Source organism: Rhipicephalus microplus, chromosome 9, assembly GCF_043290135.1.
Source record: "Rhipicephalus microplus isolate Deutch F79 chromosome 9, USDA_Rmic, whole genome shotgun sequence".
In the NCBI taxonomy this organism is placed as follows: domain Eukaryota; kingdom Metazoa; phylum Arthropoda; class Arachnida; order Ixodida; family Ixodidae; genus Rhipicephalus; species Rhipicephalus microplus.
Window position 1 is genome coordinate 2203443 of NC_134708.1, and position 19514 is coordinate 2222956.

At 48.1% G+C, this 19514-nt stretch overlaps 1 protein-coding gene across 12 annotated transcripts in view; it reads right to left on the reverse strand.

Annotated features, from left to right (window-relative positions):
* Window positions 1–19514, reverse strand: part of Wnk (Wnk kinase) — a 407304-nt gene that overhangs the window by 196369 nt on the left and 191421 nt on the right. For all 12 annotated transcript variants that reach the window (XR_012885945.1, XR_012885943.1, XM_075872963.1 and 9 more), the window contains one exon: window positions 11326–11575. Coding sequence is in view for 10 of the 12 variants with exons in the window: in XM_075872963.1 (XP_075729078.1) it covers window positions 11326–11575 (250 nt within the window). In the remaining 2 variants the exon portion in view is untranslated. The remainder of the gene's footprint in view (window positions 1–11325; window positions 11576–19514) is intronic.

The following is a 19514-nucleotide window of genomic DNA, read 5'->3' on the forward strand; positions in this document are numbered from 1 at the left end:
TAAGAGCCATGCCAAGCACCTGTACGCGGAGTGCATGAGGTCTGTAGAACCAGAAGTGACCCCTGCCGAACGACCAAAAAGGGCCTCGCCAGCAATGCTATGCTCGTGCATAGTTGAGGCCTGGGCATGCATTTCCGAGGCGCTTGTATACAACGCGTTCAGAAAGTGCTCCATCTTGAACGCGCTTGATGGCTCTGAAGGATGATGTGCTATGGGAGAACATTTCCGACAAGGTATCTTCGAAAGAGTGTGCATCCAACGATGGACGATGAACGAGTTTGTGTCAATTTCTGTATTTACTCTGTGGTAAAGCCTTTGAACAGTGGGTCGTTCTCTCCAGCGTCTTCTAGTGGGTCACCCTTTTCACAAGAAGAAGAGCAGCTCGTGCAGAGAGTCAGTCCCTGCCCGCATTGACTGTCGCTGTCGTGAATCATCGCGTAGTGTCCGCCAATAAACCTCTTAACAATTTGGTCGAGAGTGTTGAGAGTGCTGTACCCTTCAAACACCTTCGGTCCGCATTCGATGCCCTTGGAGCTTCGATCCCGTACCGTGCTTTCAACCATGCACCAAGACGCCGCCCAGCAAACGCTTCCTCCTACGCCGACGCCATGTCCCGACGTTCCCCGCAACCGCGACCCTCCAGTCTTCACCGGCACGGATGACACCGACGTCGAGGACTGGCTGGCCATGTACGAACGCGTCAGCGTCCCCAACCATTGGGACGAGGCAGGTAAACTCGGCAACCTGTTTTTCTACCTCGCGGGTGTGGCCGGCATGTGGTACAACAACCACGCATCTGATTTCCCGACTTGGTCCGCTTTTAAAACCGCTGTCGTCCACGTGTTAGGCCGTCCGGCCGTTCATAAAGTGCAAGCCAAACAGCATTTACGTGAACGAGCCCAGCAGACCGGCAAGTCCGTCACAAGTTACATCGAGGACATCCTTGACTTGTGCAAGAAAGTTGACCTGAACATGTCAGAGGCTGACAAAATCACGCATGTTCTAAAAGGCGTCGCCGACGATGCCTTCACCATGCTCCTGGCAAAGAACCCTGATGGCAAGAACCACAGCGATGGCACTGTGGCAGAAGTCATTACGTTATGCCAAAGTTACGACGAGATGCGGCGGCCGCGCTTGATGACCCGTCGACCGCCACCACGTGATGCTGATCTCTCGGCCTTGTCAGCAGTTCCTGACCATGCAACCTTGCTCGCCGAAATCAAGTCGTTCGTGCGTGAGGAAGTTGCCCGCCAGGTCTCTTTACTGGCTTTTGCTCCACCGCAACATGCTCAGCAGCCATCAAATACATTTCTACCTCCGCTCCGCCGAGCCATTCAGCAGGAAATCGCGGAGGTCGTTCCTGAATACCACCAGCCGCCTCCTGTATCTGCGCCACTCAGCTACGCCCAAGTTGTCGCCAGGCCGCCCCCACCGATTTCTGTCGCTGTTCCCCTAAGTTACACCGAAACCGTTTTGAGGCCCCAGGCCTTCGGAGAAACTGTCTCGCATACATACGTCGATGCCACCCACGTGCCCCGAGTGCCACTCACCATGCACTCATATCAGTAACCGGCTCGCCCATCACATTCTGCGACATGGATAGGGCCCACGAATCGATGGCACACTGCTGACAATCGCCCCATCTGCTTTGCTTGTGGTTGCGTCCGTCATATAGCACGCTATTGCAACCGTGTGCAGCAACCGCAGGTCACCTCCAACTTTACCGGCCAATCAAGCAGCTCTTGTGACCAACCGCTGCCTATGTCACCGTCGTCCAGCCCCGTTTCGTCTACCCACCGTTCACCATCTCCGCGACGTCGCTCACTGTCGCTGATGCGGCCACGTCCCCTCGAGGGCGACCAGGAAAACTAGCCGTCGCAGTCCACGAGGCAAGGGCTGCGACACTGTTGAACTGCGGAAGCCCTCAAGAAAGCCCGTCGAACGTGATAGACGTGCTTGTGGATGGCGTTCGTGCATCTGCCCTTGTAGATACTGAAGCCGCCGTATCCGTCATGGACGCAAAGCTTAGCCGATTACTGCGCAAAGTGACCACTCCACTTTCCGGGCTCTCCTTCCGTACAGCCAGCACCCAAAGCCATGGACGCAAAGCTTAGCCGATTACTGCGCAAAGTGACCACGCCACTTTCCGGGCTCTCCTTCCGTACAGCCAGCACCCAAAGCATGGCAGGCCCAACGCGTCTTGGTGGCTTTCAGATGCTGTCACCAGTAGCAAACACAAAACTCGCATGCTCCGAAAAGCCTACCCGCAGCCCTCTTGCCATTGTTTAGATCATGATCTATCACTTTCAACTTGAAAGCAGCCATGTAGCTTCAGTATCGATCCATAACGTGACAAGATTACCGACACAACATACAAAACACGCCGCAATGCGCACTTGCCACTTTGGCTTGGCTTAGCTTGGATTGAATCTCTGTGCAATAATAGTACGCTTGATGCTTAATAGATGGCGTCGGATGGTGTCCGCTATCATCATCAGTGGCTGGAACAAGCAGACGACATTATTGCGGCATTTTTCGGGGGTGCGATAATTACTCGAGGGAAAAAAAATCGTATTTTTGTTGGGCGATACATGTGGGGGGTGCGAGAATTATGCGAGTACGTGAATTACGCGAGTAAATACGGTATTGCATTTTACCGTTTCACGCGGGCTATATTCAGGCGAAAACTTGTTTTCTTGCGTTTGCTATCCCCAAATTACACCCTAGACTTTATGCAGGTCCGAGCTATATGCGGGCTTTTACGGTATGTGACAACCTTCAGTGAATGTGCACTAAACAGCGACAGCATGTTTAGATTATGAATTTATGGTAAGCTGTGTGCTAGGCAAGTGCTTCTCTTTATCAGTAAACTACGTATATTGTACCTACACTAACCAAATAAAGCTGTAGTCTCAGATGTCCTGCGCAGCTCAGCTGCGCTTATGAGGTACGCTTACCAAAGCGATTTGGAGGCCGCGTCGTCGGCTACCTGTTTAGGAGACTTTGTGGTAGGTTTTGGGACGACACGTCACCCGGTGTAAGTCGCCTACACCTGCAGCCTGCTTGCAATGAATGGCTAAAGTACTGGCGAGGCGCTGAAATATGGTTGCAAGCTTACCGAAAAGTGGAGCATAGGGCGGGTACAGCGAAAGTCACTGTCAGTGAAGTGCTTGCTGCACACGGAAGATGAAGGTATGAGACGCCTTCTCTCTCCGAGTTTGACTATCCACTTTTACCTCAGCGACGGGATTTTATGATAGTTTTGAAAGCTAACAGCCTTTTCATGAGCGGGTGATCATATTGTTGCGGCAAAGAGCACGAGAAAACTAGCTCGAACGAGAAGAGGACAACGTCTCTTGTCGCCGCTTGGGCAGCTACATTGGCCGTAAATACGCCAGCTCTGCGCTCCCGTGTCTATTGTCTTCATGTAACATTTGGCGGAGGTGCGGGTTACCGGTACGGAATTTCACAGCAGACGTCATCTGCCTGCCGCTACGATAGAAAATCAACCATCAGCGTCTGGGCCAGCAACAATGGCAAACCAACCGTTAACATCCATGCCAGCGGTCTTCCTCACCCATCCGCAAGACCCTGGGCCATTTTGTGGCACGGACAAGACGGACGTCAAGGAGTGGCTGAAGCTATACGAGAGGGTGAGCGACAGCTACAGGTGGGACCCGACCCTCATGTTGTGAACCTGCCCTATCTCAAGGGAACTGCGCGGCAATGGAATCAAACACATGAAGCAGACCTGACGAGTTGGGATGTCTGTAAACAGAAAATGCGAAATCTGTTTGGCAGACCGGTTAGTCGTCAGCTAGCAGCAAAGAAAGAACTTGCGGGCCATGCTCAGACTTTGACAGAGTCATATGTCGTCTATATACAAGAATTGCTATCTCTCTGCCAGAAAGCTGACGACAGCATGACCGTGGCAGACAAAATCGGCCAAGTCTTAAAAGGTGTTGCGGACAATGCCTTCAATCTCATTATGAGCAAAGATTGTACAACTGTGGATGGAATCATTAAGGAGAGCCGGCACTTCGAACAGGCTAAGGGCTGTAGACTTGCCCAAGTGTACGACAGATTGCCAAATACCGTCGCAACCTCATCATGCCAAGACCCACCACAGCTCGACCAAAACAGCAACTGAAGATATCACGAGACTAATTTGCCGTGAGTTCGAAGCCATGCCCTTGACTGAACCTGTCCGTTCTTACTTCCGGCATAACATGCCCTCCATTCCCCTTATTCAAGCAGTCGTTCGGGAAGAAATCCGCAAGCTTGTGCTTGCCGTCACTCTACACAGTCCGGCATACGAACACATACCAGGTTTTCCCGTCCACTCACACCTAGATGCCACAATTTCACCTGCACCGCCTCCACCCAGCCAAGTGGCTGATGATCGCCCCATCTGCTTCAATTGTTCCCGTATTGGACACGTCGCCCCTCACTGCCGCAGCCGCGTTTCGCCGCCTGCTCAGGGGTCGCTTCACTACAGCCAGCTGCCGAACAGTCATACCGTCTCACCCTATACGCCGACTCAGAGCATCCATGTCAGCAGTGTCCCGCCAAGGTCCAGCCGCTCCCCCTCTCCAGAAGGTCGTCGAACACGTTCACCACACAGGCACTCAGGCACCACTCTTCGTCCCCATCCTCAAGTGGCCGCATCACTAGGATAAACTAGGCGGCGCAGCTCCCGGAGGTGACGCTGCAACTACGACCCAACTTTCAAAACCTCCACTGACCCTGCCTACATGCGGAAACTTACTGGACGTGGAAGTTGATGGTGTTCATGTGAGATCTCTTGGCAACACGGGGGCGCACCCTTTAGTTATGTGTGCTGCTCACCGCCAAGGCTCAGGAAGGTTCTCACACACACCGTGATGGGCACAGTACGAGTCGCCAATGGTGGCACTGCACCTGTTGCTGGAGTGTGTACAGCCTGTGTTGCCGTCCATGGCCGCCACAACACCATTGTTGTATTCATCGTACTCGAACAGTGCCCACCAGCCTCCTTCTAGGCATAGACATTCTTTCAAAGAACGCAGCCCAAATTGACTGCTCTGAAGGTGTTGAACAACTCGATCCGCCCTTCCCTGCCGACGCCACAACTTGTGCATCCCCTTGTTGATGTTCTGCTGAGTTCACTCGCCTGTCCCCAGAAGTTGCTACAGCTGTTCTCCTGATGCCCTATCCCCCTGTACCATATGGCGACTAAGTCATGTTGCCGCTCACAGACTTGGTTCTGACGCACAACATTGCCTTGCCAAGCACCATAGTCCACATACAAGGGAATCAAGTGTGCGTACCAGTCGTCAATTTTAGATTTTATACTCCCGTGCTTCCCCATGGATTCGCCATGATGCATCTTGCTCCTTTGAACGAATATCAAATCTGTTCTGTGGTCACAGAATCTTTCTGGTAAAAGAGAACCTTTGACGCCTATTACTTCACCCTTGTCAACTGTGAACAGCATTAGTAAAATGATTGCTCCTGATCTTTCTGCAGATCCTGCAACAGCTCATCACCTGCTCTCATCTTATTGGGATATATTGGACCAGAAGGACCGGCCTTTTGGACAGACATCTCTTGTTACTGATCCCATCAACACCGGTGACGCAATACCAATACGTAGGAGACCATATCGCGTCTCCTCCGCGAGAAAGACCGTCATTCAAAAAGAAGACTACAAGATGATGGACATGCACATCATTGAGCAATCTAGTAGTCCGTGGGCATCTCAAGTAGTCTTAGTAAAAAAAAAAGACAACTCGTGGTGCTTCTGCATCGACTACTATCACCTCAACCGGATAACAAAAAAAGATGTGTATCCACTACCCGCACAGATGACAGCCTTGACTGCCTTCGAGGATCAAACTGTTTTTCTATAATTGATCTCTGTTCAGGCTATTGGCAGATAAGCATTGATGAGATGGACCGTGAAAAAAACGCTTTCGTCACACCAGATGGTTTGTACCAGTTCATAGTCATGCCCTTCGGATTGTGCAATGCACCAGCTACTTTCTAGCTTATGACGGACTCCCCCTTGCGTGGCTTAAAGTGGTCAACGTGTCTTTGCTACCTCAACATCGTAATCGTGTTTTCGCCGACATTTGAAGGCCACCTGGAACGCCTCAAAACTGTCCTCTGAGTTTCACTTTGCTGGCCCTTCGGCTGAATTAATCCAAATGCCACTGCGGCCGCCGTAAAATTACCGTGCTCGAACATCTCGTAGACACTGCAGAAATCCAACCTGATCCAGAGAAAGTTCGCGTCGTGCGAGATTTTCCTTTATCTACGTCGACGAAAGGTGTCCGCAGTTTCATGGGCTTATGCTCCTATCTTCAACGCTTTGTAAAGAAATTTGCCGACATAGCTCGTCCTCCGACTGACCTTCTGAAAAAGGATACGTCTTTCTTCTGGGGACTGCAACAAGAGCATGCCTTTTCTATCCTTATTGAGCTGCTTACAAGTTCACCTATTTTCCTGCACTTTGACTCTTCTGCGCCCACTGAAGTATGCACTGACGTGAGTAGTCATGGCATCAGTGCTGTTCTCACTCAGCATCAACAGGGCCACGACCGTGTCAATGCTTACGCGAGCCGCCTTCTCTCTGCGCCAGAACGCTATTACTCGATAACTGAGCAAGAATGCCTTGCGCCCATTTGGGCTTTTGTAAAATTTTGACCCTACTTGCTTGGGTGTTCCTTTTGCGTAGTAACAGACCACTACACACTTTATTGGCTTTTCTCTTTGAAGGACCCAAATGGATGACTTGCACATTGGGCACTACATCAACAAGAGTATGACTTCTCGATAGTACAAAAACATGGACGCATGCACGGTGATGCTGACTGCCTTTCTCGCAATCCCGTGGATCAGCCGGCCGACATGGATGTTGGCATAGACACTTGTACTCTGTCCTTATCGGGCTTTCTCCACATAGGTGACCAGCAACGACAAGACCCTGTTCTTGAAAACATTATGGGCCACCTAAGTTACATGCTCACGGATCCTTCACTCCGAATGTTCACATTGCACGATGGCATTTTATGCCGCCGCAATGCTCCGTCCTACGGTCCTGAGCTGTTAGTAGTTGTTCCCAAGCACCTGTGACTGGCCGTACTCCAAGAACTTCACGACGCTTCCACTGCTGGCCATACAGGCATCATCACTCCAATTTTTTACCACATAAGGCGCCGCTTCTTATGGGCCGGTCTCTATCGTTCTGTGAGTCGCTATGCCGCTTCTTGTGACCTGTGTCAGGGACAGAAGACGCCTGTCTTACCTCCAGCTGGTTTGCTTCAGCCAATTGAAGTCTGTACAGAGCCATTCTTCCGAGCGGCCCTCGACCTACTTGGCCCATTCTCTATTTTTACCACAGGGAGAAAGTGGATTGCCGTCGCAACAGATTATGCAACAAAACACGCCATTGCGCGAGTGATACTGACCAGCTGCGCTACAGATTCTGCCCACTCTCTACCACTGAATGTCATCCTGTACCACGGCGCCCCTCGACAGCTGCTAACGAATCGTGGCCGTCACTTTTTGTCGAAGGCCGTCGATGACCTGCCCTGCTCCTGTTCTACTGAACACAAGATCACTACTGCTTACCACCTTCGAACAAAAAAATTGCCCGCAGCTTCCCTTGGGGGAACACTGAGGAGGATGCGGACCATATAATTGGTTAACGGGGTGTTAAAGTGCGACTTACTTGGGTCGATGGCTAAATTGGTTAACGTGGTTGTGAAATGGGGTGTTAAATTGCGACTTACTTGGGTCGATGGCTAAATTGGTTAACGTGGTTGTAGGAGGGGGTGTTAAATGAGTGAACACGTACACACGTATGCGAAAGGGCGGCGCTGGTCGAAGGGACGTCGATCATTGTGTTTGTGGATTCGTTGGAATTCATTTCACCGCGACCTTGGACGTCGACGCGCCGTACAAACCAACCGACGAGCGGCAACTGAGCGAGCGAGCGCCGACCTTGAGTATATATACAGCACGACGGCGCATGCACTGTCAGCTGTTGAATGTTCTCGAAGCGCGACGCCACATGCGCGTCCACTGGAGAATCAGGAGAATTGTAGATGTCGAACGCGGTGTGTAGAGGAGGAAGGGTGCACAGATGGTGGAGGAGTGAAGCGCGCGCGGTGTGTAGAGGAGGAAGGGATGCACAGATGGTGGAAGAGTGGGCGACGGCGCGACGGCGCATGCGCGCGCGTCAGCTGTCGAATGTTCGAGAAGCGGTGCGGACGGCGCACTACAAGGCGCGAGTATAAGATGCTCCGCATCTAAAATTATCACCGAGTGCCTGAACCGCACTCTAACTGACATGATTGCCATGTGTGCTTCTGACAACCACCGTGACTGGGACACCGCTTTACTCTACATTACATTTGCTTACAATTCCGCCCATCATGACACCACCGAATTTTCGCCATTTTTTTTTGTATGGCCGTGACCCTGTCTTGCCCTCTGACACGTTACTACCCTCTGACATACAGTTCCCAACGACTGATTACGCCCGCAGTGCAATCACCTCGGCCGCCCATGCCAGAGAGGTCGCTCGTTATCGCCTGACAGCATCACAAGCATTTCAAAAGCGGCGCTACGACCATCAGCACCGAGAAACACAGCTTTCTCCTGGTTCCCACCTCCTCAGGACACCATCACAACATGTTGGCTTAGCGGAAAAACTCCTTTCGCCTTACTCTGGGCCATACAAGATCGTGCGTCATCTGTCTGAAGTGATGTACGAGATTGTACATCGCGTAAGCAGTGACGTCGTTCACGTTCCCAGACTCAAGCCTCATCTACCCAGATTAAGTGATGCTGTGTGATTTGCACCAGGAAGAAGCTAAGCACAACGGGAGGGTGATGTTGCGGCAAAAAGCACGAAAAGGCTCACTCGGACGAGAAGAAGACGACGTCTCTTGTTGCCACTTGGGCAGCAGCTATATTGGCCATAAATACGCCAGCTCTACGCTCGTGTGTCTACTGTCTTCGTGTAACAATGTAGAGGCACAGAGCAGTCCTCCACCATTGTGCAGCACTCGCCGCGGGGACAGGCGGCTACAGTTATAAAAAAAAACAAGTGCTGTAAACAAGTGCTGTGCTTTTAAAATGAGCATTGAAAGCAGACACCCACGGTTGTTAGAGCAGCGTCAGTAAGCACCACACACAAGATAATCAATTGAACTGCATCTTTGCCACGGAGCAAGAATAGACAGGAGAAGAAACTCTGCTTCTTTCCGCACCACGATTGTGTCACCCCCCGGAGCGGCCGCGAATGTCATGACAGCGCCGCCTACAGAACTGCGGCCGAACTGTCGCGCCGGAGCAGCAGACGTGAGAAGCGTGGAGCCTGCTTTTGTCGTCTTCTTCCACGCTTACTCTCACTGCTCAATATATTAGTGCATAGCTCAGATTCACTCACTAAACGAGACGGCAAATGGTTATGACGAGTTTTTGCTAAGCTAGCCAAAGAGCCTTGTGAGGGAGACTATACCGCGATGGTTTCACGAACACACAAGCACTAAACAGGCTCACTTTCACTCTTTCTCCTTCATTCTTTCACCTTCGCATGGGAGGGTAGAAATAATATTTGTGGGTACATGGCATATAATATGCGCTAATAAAAAAAAAACATACAGGGGGAACTTTTCATATAAAAAAATTTAAAAAGTAGACACGTAGACACGAAAAAAAAAAAAAACATTTTTCTCATGTGTCTGCTCTTTTGTGAAGCTATTTTTATGCTGGAACTTCCAGAGAACCAATTATTCATGCCAAGCTACAACAACCAAATACATAAAACTGAGAACCACGCTTTTTTCGCAATGTAGCTTACCTGGAAGTTTGGAGGTTGGTAAAATATTCGCCGAAGACTTCCGACTTTTGACAAGTATCCTCTACCTTCTCTTGTTTGGCGCCACTTTTACTGGTGATTTCAGAAATATTCCAGCCAGTTCGTGGCTTCATTTCTAGGCACAAGTAAGTGAAACCTCCACTCAAAAACTTAAGGTGCCGCTTCAGCGAGTCACAAAATTTTTGGCTAGTCAGAGATGTCTGTAAATTTAAACTTAGTGTAATGTTGTGCCTGCCGACCGTTTCGCGGTGAAAATAATTTTCCTAGATGCAGTCTTTTCGCTTTCATTGTCTACCTCCTCTTCATATAAACCTCGCCCATTCTCACTACTGTTCTTGGTCAGATGAAGCGTTGAGAGGTTGAACTTTTTTTTTATGCCGAATTGATCTACAGCTCAAGGCAGTCTCCGCTCTTTTGTTCAAAGCAATTGCCATCTGCTCAAACGTGCTTCAACAATGCCTGTCTTTCTTTCGCACGCAGTAGTTCTGTATATCAATTACAATGAAAAACGTTGCACAATCCATTCTAAAGCTACACAAATGAGTGATTTTAGGCATGCGTCTGGCTACAATTACAGATCGACTGTTTTTTTTTCTTCATTTTTTAAAATCTACCACTTCATTTTTTTTGTTTTCCGAAGAGTGTTTGATCCAACATATATATATATATATATATATATATATATATATATATATATATATATATATATATATATATATATATATATATATATATATATATATATATATATATATATATATATATATATATATATATAAAATTAAAAAATGCAGGCACTAAGACGCTCCACTTGCTTCATTTTGTTTTGGAAAACCGCGCCGGCGAAAAACTTTCAAAGCTGCATCCAGTAACATAGTGGAGCTGCCGAGAGGTAGATGTCGCAGACGACATTCGGGGTGAGTCGAAGACCGTGGGAGCTCTCCTCTCACAGCGGAAAACAATTAGTTCTGTGTGTCGCCGCAAGGATCGCTGTGCGCACGTTCATCAACCTCCTCTACCAGGGTGACATCCCAGCGCGCGCTCCCACTGGCGCCGGCCCGGAGTTTCCCCTCCTGTCTTTTTTGCTTCGTTATCTTTGCCGACTTTTACCACCATGGTTGTTTTGATACACCACGCCTCCAAAGAGCGCGAATCCCGCAGTGCAGCCATCGGTCGCACACCAGGCCAATAGTCTATCCTTATTTAAAGAATTTCTTGTTCGCCCTAGACATGCATCCTCGCACACAGGTTCCAGGATCTCACTGCTACTCGTTCACTCCATTTCAGAGAAATGCAAATATGTTTTGAATAAATGCGACAAGATGCAGCTGAGTTCACATTAGGTGTATCCTGGCATAAATTGCATATCAGTAGCATTCTTCTGTTACAATGGTATTGTGGTTTTAGGCTACATCTACCGATAAAGTATGCCGAGTAAGAAGCAAGACTCATACCAGGTTGTTGGCAATGTCTTGAGGGAACATGTCGTGTATGTCAAACTTGAAGGTCACTGTCTTTCCCTTGGATGACTCAAGTTGGCATTCGACTACAGAGCCCCCTTCGACCGAGAGGACCAGCAGGCGAGGCCAACGCTGCTCCATCTGGACTGCTCGCCGCCGCTTGGTCACTTTCTTGCGTGCCCTCTCCCGTGCACTCGTGTCGGTCAGGTCACTTGCCTCGCTTGCCGAGTCTAGGGCAGACGCACTGCATGCCAGTAATAAGGTCACACAGCGCTATCTTCTTGACTAACATGTTTTAAGTTAACACAATGACTGTGCTAGGCCAAACAATGCTGATGAGCCAGACCCAGTAATAAAACAAAAGGCAAATGCACTTAGTACGCAGAATCTACTGTACATCATAATCCCAACAATATTTACTAGAGGAAACTTTGGCGTGCTGCAATCATTCAAACACCATGGAAATGATGGGTAGTACATAAATTTGCCTAATCTTCATGCTTGTGGCTTAGGAGCCCGGAAGCTTGGGTGAGTTTCTATCACATTACGGAATCAATTCAAAACACCAAAAAGTCTGTGCCAGTTTTTTGCGCTATGAATTCGTTCCATAATGCTTGTGGCTTCGTTTATTTGGTGATTGTTTCAAATGTTTTATTTCGCTTTGGTGTTTGTTTCAAATAAAAAAATTAATTGTTGTTGTGAGGATTGGTGAGCCTAAAAAGGTCCAGACGGTGAAGTGTAAAATGCGAACTTCATCTGACGACAGGCTTCAGAAGAACAAAGCATTCAGAGTTACTACCACAACAGCTGGGTGAAAAAGCACATGGGTACGTCTTGCCACATGCTCTGAAATGGCGTAATCATGTTTCACTGTGTGCGTTTTCATGCGACGTCTGAAAACTGCTTCTGAAATCTATCTAGCGTGTACATATCAGTTAATTACCAATCTTGTTGGTACATGTCTGCAGCTCTTAGAAATTTTCAGCCTTGTCAATGCAACTTCGTGCACCGATCAATTTTTATGGGCATACAGTCGATCCCGGATATACCATACTCAGACATATAAAATTACTGGCTATATCGATCAGCTGTGAAACCCCCTTGAATTTCCCATGCAAAGTACAGGATCAGTTCGTCTGTATATCGAACTCCCGCACAGCGGGATGTCTACTATATCGAACGCTGTGCCACCCCGAAGCCCAGAAAGAGTATTTCTCCCAGCAAATATTCATCAATTTATCGCTACGTTTTAACAAGTTTCGATCCGTTTTCGCGTGCACATTACCGAACGGCGGTGTTATTCCATCACGCTGACTTAGTTCATTGAACGGCATTCACGAGTGCACCAGTATGTTTGATGCACAATCTGCAGGTCCTAACGCACAAGCATAATGTTTTTCAAAAGACCCATTGACGAGGACACCAAAACAAGCAAAATGAGAATGCAAAGTGACTCAGCAACCTCATTACAATGTTTGCATTCCCTTCTTCGATTGTTAACGCACAATGGCATACGAGCCTACAAAGCATGGCCTTCGAGATGTGAAACCTCGTGACCTATTTTAAGTGTTTTCGGTTTTAAGCGCACATCTCGGAGGCTATGCTTTTTCTAACTTTTCGCATTAAAGCAGCTGAAAGCTGCGGCTGCCAGCTACAAAGCCACAAGTGACATCGATATCGCCAACACGTCGACAGTGGGAAATAGACGTCGTGCCTTGGCATTGTCTTTTGCGCCTTGTGGACTTGTGACTTCTCACCTTGTTTCTGATAGATCCTCATTCGGGAGTTTAACAGAACTTTGGCCTGCACGTAGTGATAAAAAAAATTACAGCCGCTTGGAGTGACGTCAAGTAAAGCACCGTCGTAAACTTTCCTTGTGAGCCACGTGACAACTGTGTGGGTTATGATTGCTGACGATGGCCTACGGTGCCTCTGCAACTTATCAGGTTTTTCTGGCACCATCATTGAAGTAGCTGTTTCTGACTGCATCGATGCTGAGATCATGGCTTCCATTGCTTGTGCCGCAGAACTGTAACTGTACGGCTATGAATATGCAAACGACTTCGCTGCCACCACTAATCAACATTTTGCTGCGCTACTAAGCTTGTATTGGCATTCTAAGCCGGTCAATGCTGTTGAGGTCGAATGAGATGAATTCAATTATTCAAAAAGTTTCAATGATTATAAGTATGACTGAAACTTGTTGGCGCGCAAGAAGCAAGACAAGCTTATGAACGATGTTCATGCAAAATAAAGTGCGCTAACTTCCAGTACACCCCTTGTTCTTCATTAGACTGTGAGCGAATCGTTGTCAGCGCTTGCAAAAATTTGTGAGGCCCGAAAGGCTTTAGTCTAGGTTTTAAACACACTTATTTTGCAGTTCAAATTATCAATATATCGAACTCTTTCGCGATCTCCTTCGAGTATGATATATACAGATTTGACTATATTTCGCTGATCCATGACGAGCTACGCCTAGCCCAGCGAAGCTGAAGATGAAAACGAAGATTGGGACACTGGCGATGAGGAAGAGCAGCTCGTTAAGTGGGATCAACCGACGGCGACCATAAGAAGTGGAGCAGCACGTCAACATCGTACTTGAGAAACCACTGACACGTCAATGAAGAAAAACCGACGTGAACTGTAAGAATGTTCAATTGTTGAGATGCCATATTGAATTAGGCGTAGTGGCTAGGGCTAAGAACAGACTGAGACTGGTTTATGGCATGTTTTGTTTGTGCTGTATTGATGTAACTTTGTGTGTCCGCGAATGTTTGTCTCTGCTTTCGATTTTTGGCTTTTCTTTTATGTGATAAAGTGTGTATTTTTGCGACGCCCATCTCTTGTCTCTCTCAATCCAGTCCCTTGCAAGCGCTCCTGAAATTAAATTCTTGACAGTGCGCAATGAGGACTAGAAAAACAAACGCCCATAAAATTATACAGAAAATAAAGACAACCTAGCGACGTATTAATGATGATGAGAAGGCCAACTGAAAAAGAAAAGTTTTGCCATTTTGATGCTGATCAAACATGGCCTCCAAAACTGAAAGATAGTACGCGCTTCCAATCTTGGTGGCCACTCCACTAGTCACTGCAAGCCAAACATGATCAAGCCAACAAGAAATCCAACATTGCTGCTTTCAAAATCGAGTGGCATAGCTCAAAACAACGCCTACTTCAGAAAGATGCCTGCGACATCGCACGCTTTCCTATGGGGCGGGAGGTTCCTCGTAGTTCAGCGCTTTCTCCGCAAGGAGTGCTCACAGCCAACACTACTACTTCTACTCGATTCGAAAGTGACGCCATCACAGACACACAACTGTGTTGCCTCCGAGACGGCAGTAGACATTGCTTTGATCTCAGAGGTGACAAGGTTTAAAGCAGCCGCTGCAGCAAATGCTGACGGCCGACAATGTTTGGGGAGCGGAGGAGGAGAGAACAGGAGAGGGCCGGGAACCAGATTTTCGGCTCAAGTCGTAGGCATTTTTCTAGAGGGGGCGTTGCTCAAAACAAACGACTTAGTCCGGAATATTGAACTTTGGAACATAAATTCGTCTGAAAAATCCGTCCCAAAAATGCATTAGTGCAATGGGAACCTTGATGGTGCATTTGTGAAGTTTGAATTATCCAACAAGTTCGAGTTTTTGAAGTCTAAAAAATATGTCGGCGACTGTATGATGCAGATTATGTGCAACAGCAAAAAAAAAAAAATGCTTTGTATGCATGCGACCACTTACAGGAAGATTGTCAAGCCACTTCAGCATCGAGAATTTCAGCCACGCGAAATGCGGGAAGCTAGTAGTTTACACGTCAAAGTACATTAACGTTGAAGTCTCCAGTGACTATCACCGGCACATCCTGTAAGAACACCGCACGGTTGCAGCACGAAGCTCATGACGGCGGTCTACGAGGTTCCTAATGAGATGTGCACTGTTGCGAGGCATCACCACAACTCACCTACGGCAGCGAGTTGAGTTTGTCCTCTTAAATGAAAGTAGCGGGCGCATTTCGATGGGATAGACATTCACAGGCACCACAGGACCAGCAACTTTTTTGATTAGACCTGGACTTGACACATATAATTTTTTCTGTTGCTTCAGAGTGAAAGTGGAGCGAGAGACATTTTGGAATGTTCTTTTCATCCAACTGTATGTGCTTCAGTGAGCCCACCGCTCCAGTGACCAAGCCATCGGACATGCCAAGCCACCAGACATGTCAATGTTTAGGTAAAGCATGTATGGTTTGTCCAAGCAATATACACGCTTTGTTCAAGAACGTTTTTTTAGGTCCATAGACAGTAAGCCAGAGGTAAATGATGTATGTATATGGGTCATTCTATGCTAACTGTCCCAACCAAGGTGCTCGCAAAAATTAATTTCATTAAATATATTTAGAAAATTACACAAATATAGGCATTAGCTCTAAAGTATTTTCTTAAAATATTTTGAGCGGCAAAAATTTTTTGCGTCCGTGACCACGACTTGAAGTTCATGAAATGAAGGAAAACCAGGTACGAAAAAATAATTCCCTATAATTTGACCATTTAGCAGATTTTTCCGATACTTGCTTTTTTTGCGTCTACATAGCAATGTGCTTTCATTATAAAACAACTGTTCATGACAGCTTGAAAATTTTCACGCTTTAGAGCGTAGACAAAATGGAGTAAATTGTAGTCTTTTCGAAAATTTTTCTACGGACCACAATCATCGATAGAATCCATAAATTACTTCTACCAAACTTTCCATAAAACGTACTAGGTACAGATATATTTCTTTTGCCAGTGTGTGGTGCATAGGCTCTAAAATAAAATCCTGAACTTGGCAAAAACACCACTTTGGTCTAAGTTGAGACGTCTGTAGCATGCTAAAGTGGTTCAACAAAAAAATCAGGAGAAAAGCCTATGCTATTGAGAATCATAGCGACTTTTTTAAGAGAAAGTTCAATCAAAGTCATTTTCATTTTAATGGAAAAAGATATTTTAGAAGTCCCACCATTGCATTGTGTTGCTACGGGGCCAATACAAGCCAACTAAATTCGCTGCATAAGAAAGAGTGGTGGTGCATTTACAAAACATGATTGAAAGTCCACTCGTTAGTACTCTCTTTTGTATAATACGTATCGAGGTGGTAATAAACAGTGCTAAAGTATAACAATCTCTTACTTATTACAATGTCACAGTACAACACCTTATTGTACTCGTCCACTTTCAGCTTTGCGGAGCGGCAGTCTTCGCTTCCTTGTATGGAAACCGTAAGCATGCTGCCGTAAGAAGCACAGTTCGGCAGGGACTGTGTTGAAGCCTCCTAGTCAACCACTTACCTGCTGACGCTATGCCTCCTTGTCACAACTCAACCTCCCGACACTGCGTACGCCTTCTGAGAAAGGCGTCCAGGCCTCCTTGGCCTGGCTCGACCTTCCCTCACTAGTGCTGCGATACCACTTCGCCAAGACATTTTTGCACGGCCTCCTCTTGTCTGAGAAGACGGTTCCCGCAACGGACGCCGTCTACACGTCTTTGACTATAGATTCTGCTACCACGAGTACCGCAGCCGCCACACCCTGCGCGAGTTCGGGCCCGGGATCACCACGCGACTCACTCGAAAACACCGTGCAGCTTTTGCGTGCCGTTACGCAACTCTCACAAGAAGTCCACCACTTTCCGTCGTATCGTTCCATGTGCTGGCCAGCATCCTTCCCATATGCAGCACATTCGAAAGTACCACTGTTTTGTGGCTTGGAGGATGACGCCGATGTATGGATAGCGACCGTCAATACACTTGGCTTGCGCCATGCCTTGCCCGATAATAAAAAAATGGCTGATAGCCATTGATCGCATGCACGATGCTGCAGGCGCATGGCACAAGTACGAAGGTGTCAAGCAGCATCCCTGGATGAAATGAAGTGGCCGGCTTATTGCTGCCATTGGCCGGATTGGCCATGCCACCCGCATGTCAGAGAAAACACATACTGAGGATAGAATTCTGGAAAACCTCTTTGAGGCTGCAACTGCATGATGCAGCTCATCGACAGGCAGCTTGACAGCCTGCCTTCTGCCGAACACTGGTACTGACTTGTCCTCTTTGGCACAAAGGTAGGGCCTCCCGCCAAGTTTCGGTGGCAAGTTCAGCGTTAGTTACACCAGCAGAAAACCGACATCAAGTCACCCACCACCAAGCATTGGCGCGTCTAACACTACAGTTCCACATTGTTGGTATAGGGGAATTTACGGCTCTTGTGCAAATTGGAGCTTCACGCACGGTACTGCATCGACGCCATGCCACAGCCAACCTCTAACCATAGTGTGAGGTGCCTCTGCGTGTCCTCGGTGGCTCCGTGTTGCCTGTCGGTGCGCTTGACCTACACCTCGAAACGAAAGCCGGGAGCATGTTCTTTGCCAGGGTTTCTGTACTCGAGGACCTGCCCACTGATGTGATCCTGAGAGCTGACTACTTTCTCTCTGGTGAAGTTCACCTCATCATTGATCATAATGAAGTGAACTTCACCTCCTCAACTTCGAGTGCCGCATCAACCCAAAGAGCCTTAGATGACTGACCACAACTTCAAGGGCCTACTTATACAAAGAGCAGCTACTTTGACCAGACGGACACACATCTGCCGGCTTTGAGGCAGTCATTGGCCGTGGGTGTGAACGTTTCATTCAAAGAAGTCAGCAAGGAGACCATCGACGAACCTCAGGTTGGCGGAGCCAGCCTTAGCCATCCTGGAAACCAGGCGTGCCAGTCTGTTGACAATGGCAAACGCTCGATTCAGACATCCACTTTACACCAAGAGGGCGGTGTGGAGCAAGGAGAAGTTGTTCTCACTACCTTACTGGTCACCAGCATAGAATTTGCCGCTGACCGATTGGACAGCGAGCAGTTCAACCAAGACGGTGAGCTACCTTTAGGAACATTCAATAATTTTGGCGCTGGGGGCAGCCATGATGGCGTTCATGCGTACAAAAGCGATACGGAGCCTGAGAAAGCCACTAGTTACCGGGCATGTAAAGACTGCGAAGACGGCTCCACGAATGCCGCTACGCCGAATTACGACCACTCTCCGCAGCTTGCCCGAACCTGCGCATCTTCTATGCTACATAAGCATCTGACTGCTAAGCCCGCAAACCTGGGCGACTACGAGAGCCCCCAAACTGCAGCACCAGAATATTCGGCGAAGCGTACTGCGGCCACATTGAGGTAGTCAAGGTCGTCCACCTGAGTGTTCGGCAGCCAAGAAAGGTGGACAAAGACCCCCAAGGCACAGCCAACACCGCCCACCGCAGATGCTACTGATTGCGATTAAATTTCAGTGTACACGGCGTGTGGGCCTTCAATGAACATTGCCACACAGCCAATGTCGTCAACCCAAATGCATTTATGGAGCTCCCTATGCATTTTCGCAGCATGGCCGAGTGTAGGGTAAATGTAGTGGAGCTAAGGCATGAATGTAGGCAGGGCTTAGTAGAAGAAAGAGAAGAACGAAGTCAAATTAGAACTGCCGGACCGCAGCAAGGGTGCTGTCTCTGTCTGTCCCTCACTTTTTATAATATATATATATGTGGATGACGTCAATGACGGGTATGGACGACGATGACGACGAATGACTGTCCAATGAAAGCAATCTCATGTGTGACCTCAGTAAGCCAAAAATCTAGTAAAGCCCAGGGTAGCGAGAGAGAAGCTTCGAAGACAGGCCAATGTGGCAACATGTGTCTAGAAGAGAACCAATGAACCTTAAAAATAAGAAACTACACGGTGATGGCCATCGTCGTGGGCCTTCTGAGATCCCTGCGAGCCAAAAAGACGTTCCCGGGCGATTTGGCGGGCCACTTGAGCCTCTGTAACCGTCTGCATTGTTGATGGGAGAATAGCCTCAAAGGGTAACACTGGATAGTGGCCAAACAATGAATAGAAGGGGGAAAAGGCAGCGGTGTCGTGGCGTGACGAATTGTATGCGAACTTAACATAAGGCAAAGTATTATCTCAATCAAGGTTAACTTTGGAAATGTACATGGAGAGCATTATTGTCAAGGTTCGATTCCGAAGCTCGGCAAGACCATTTTTTGCAGGTGGTAGGCCGTAGCGAGCTTTTAATGCGTCGAACACGAGCAAAAGAAGTCGCTTACAACTTTTGAAAGAATGAGTGACCACGATCGGTCAGCAGCTGTCGAGGAGTTCCATGGT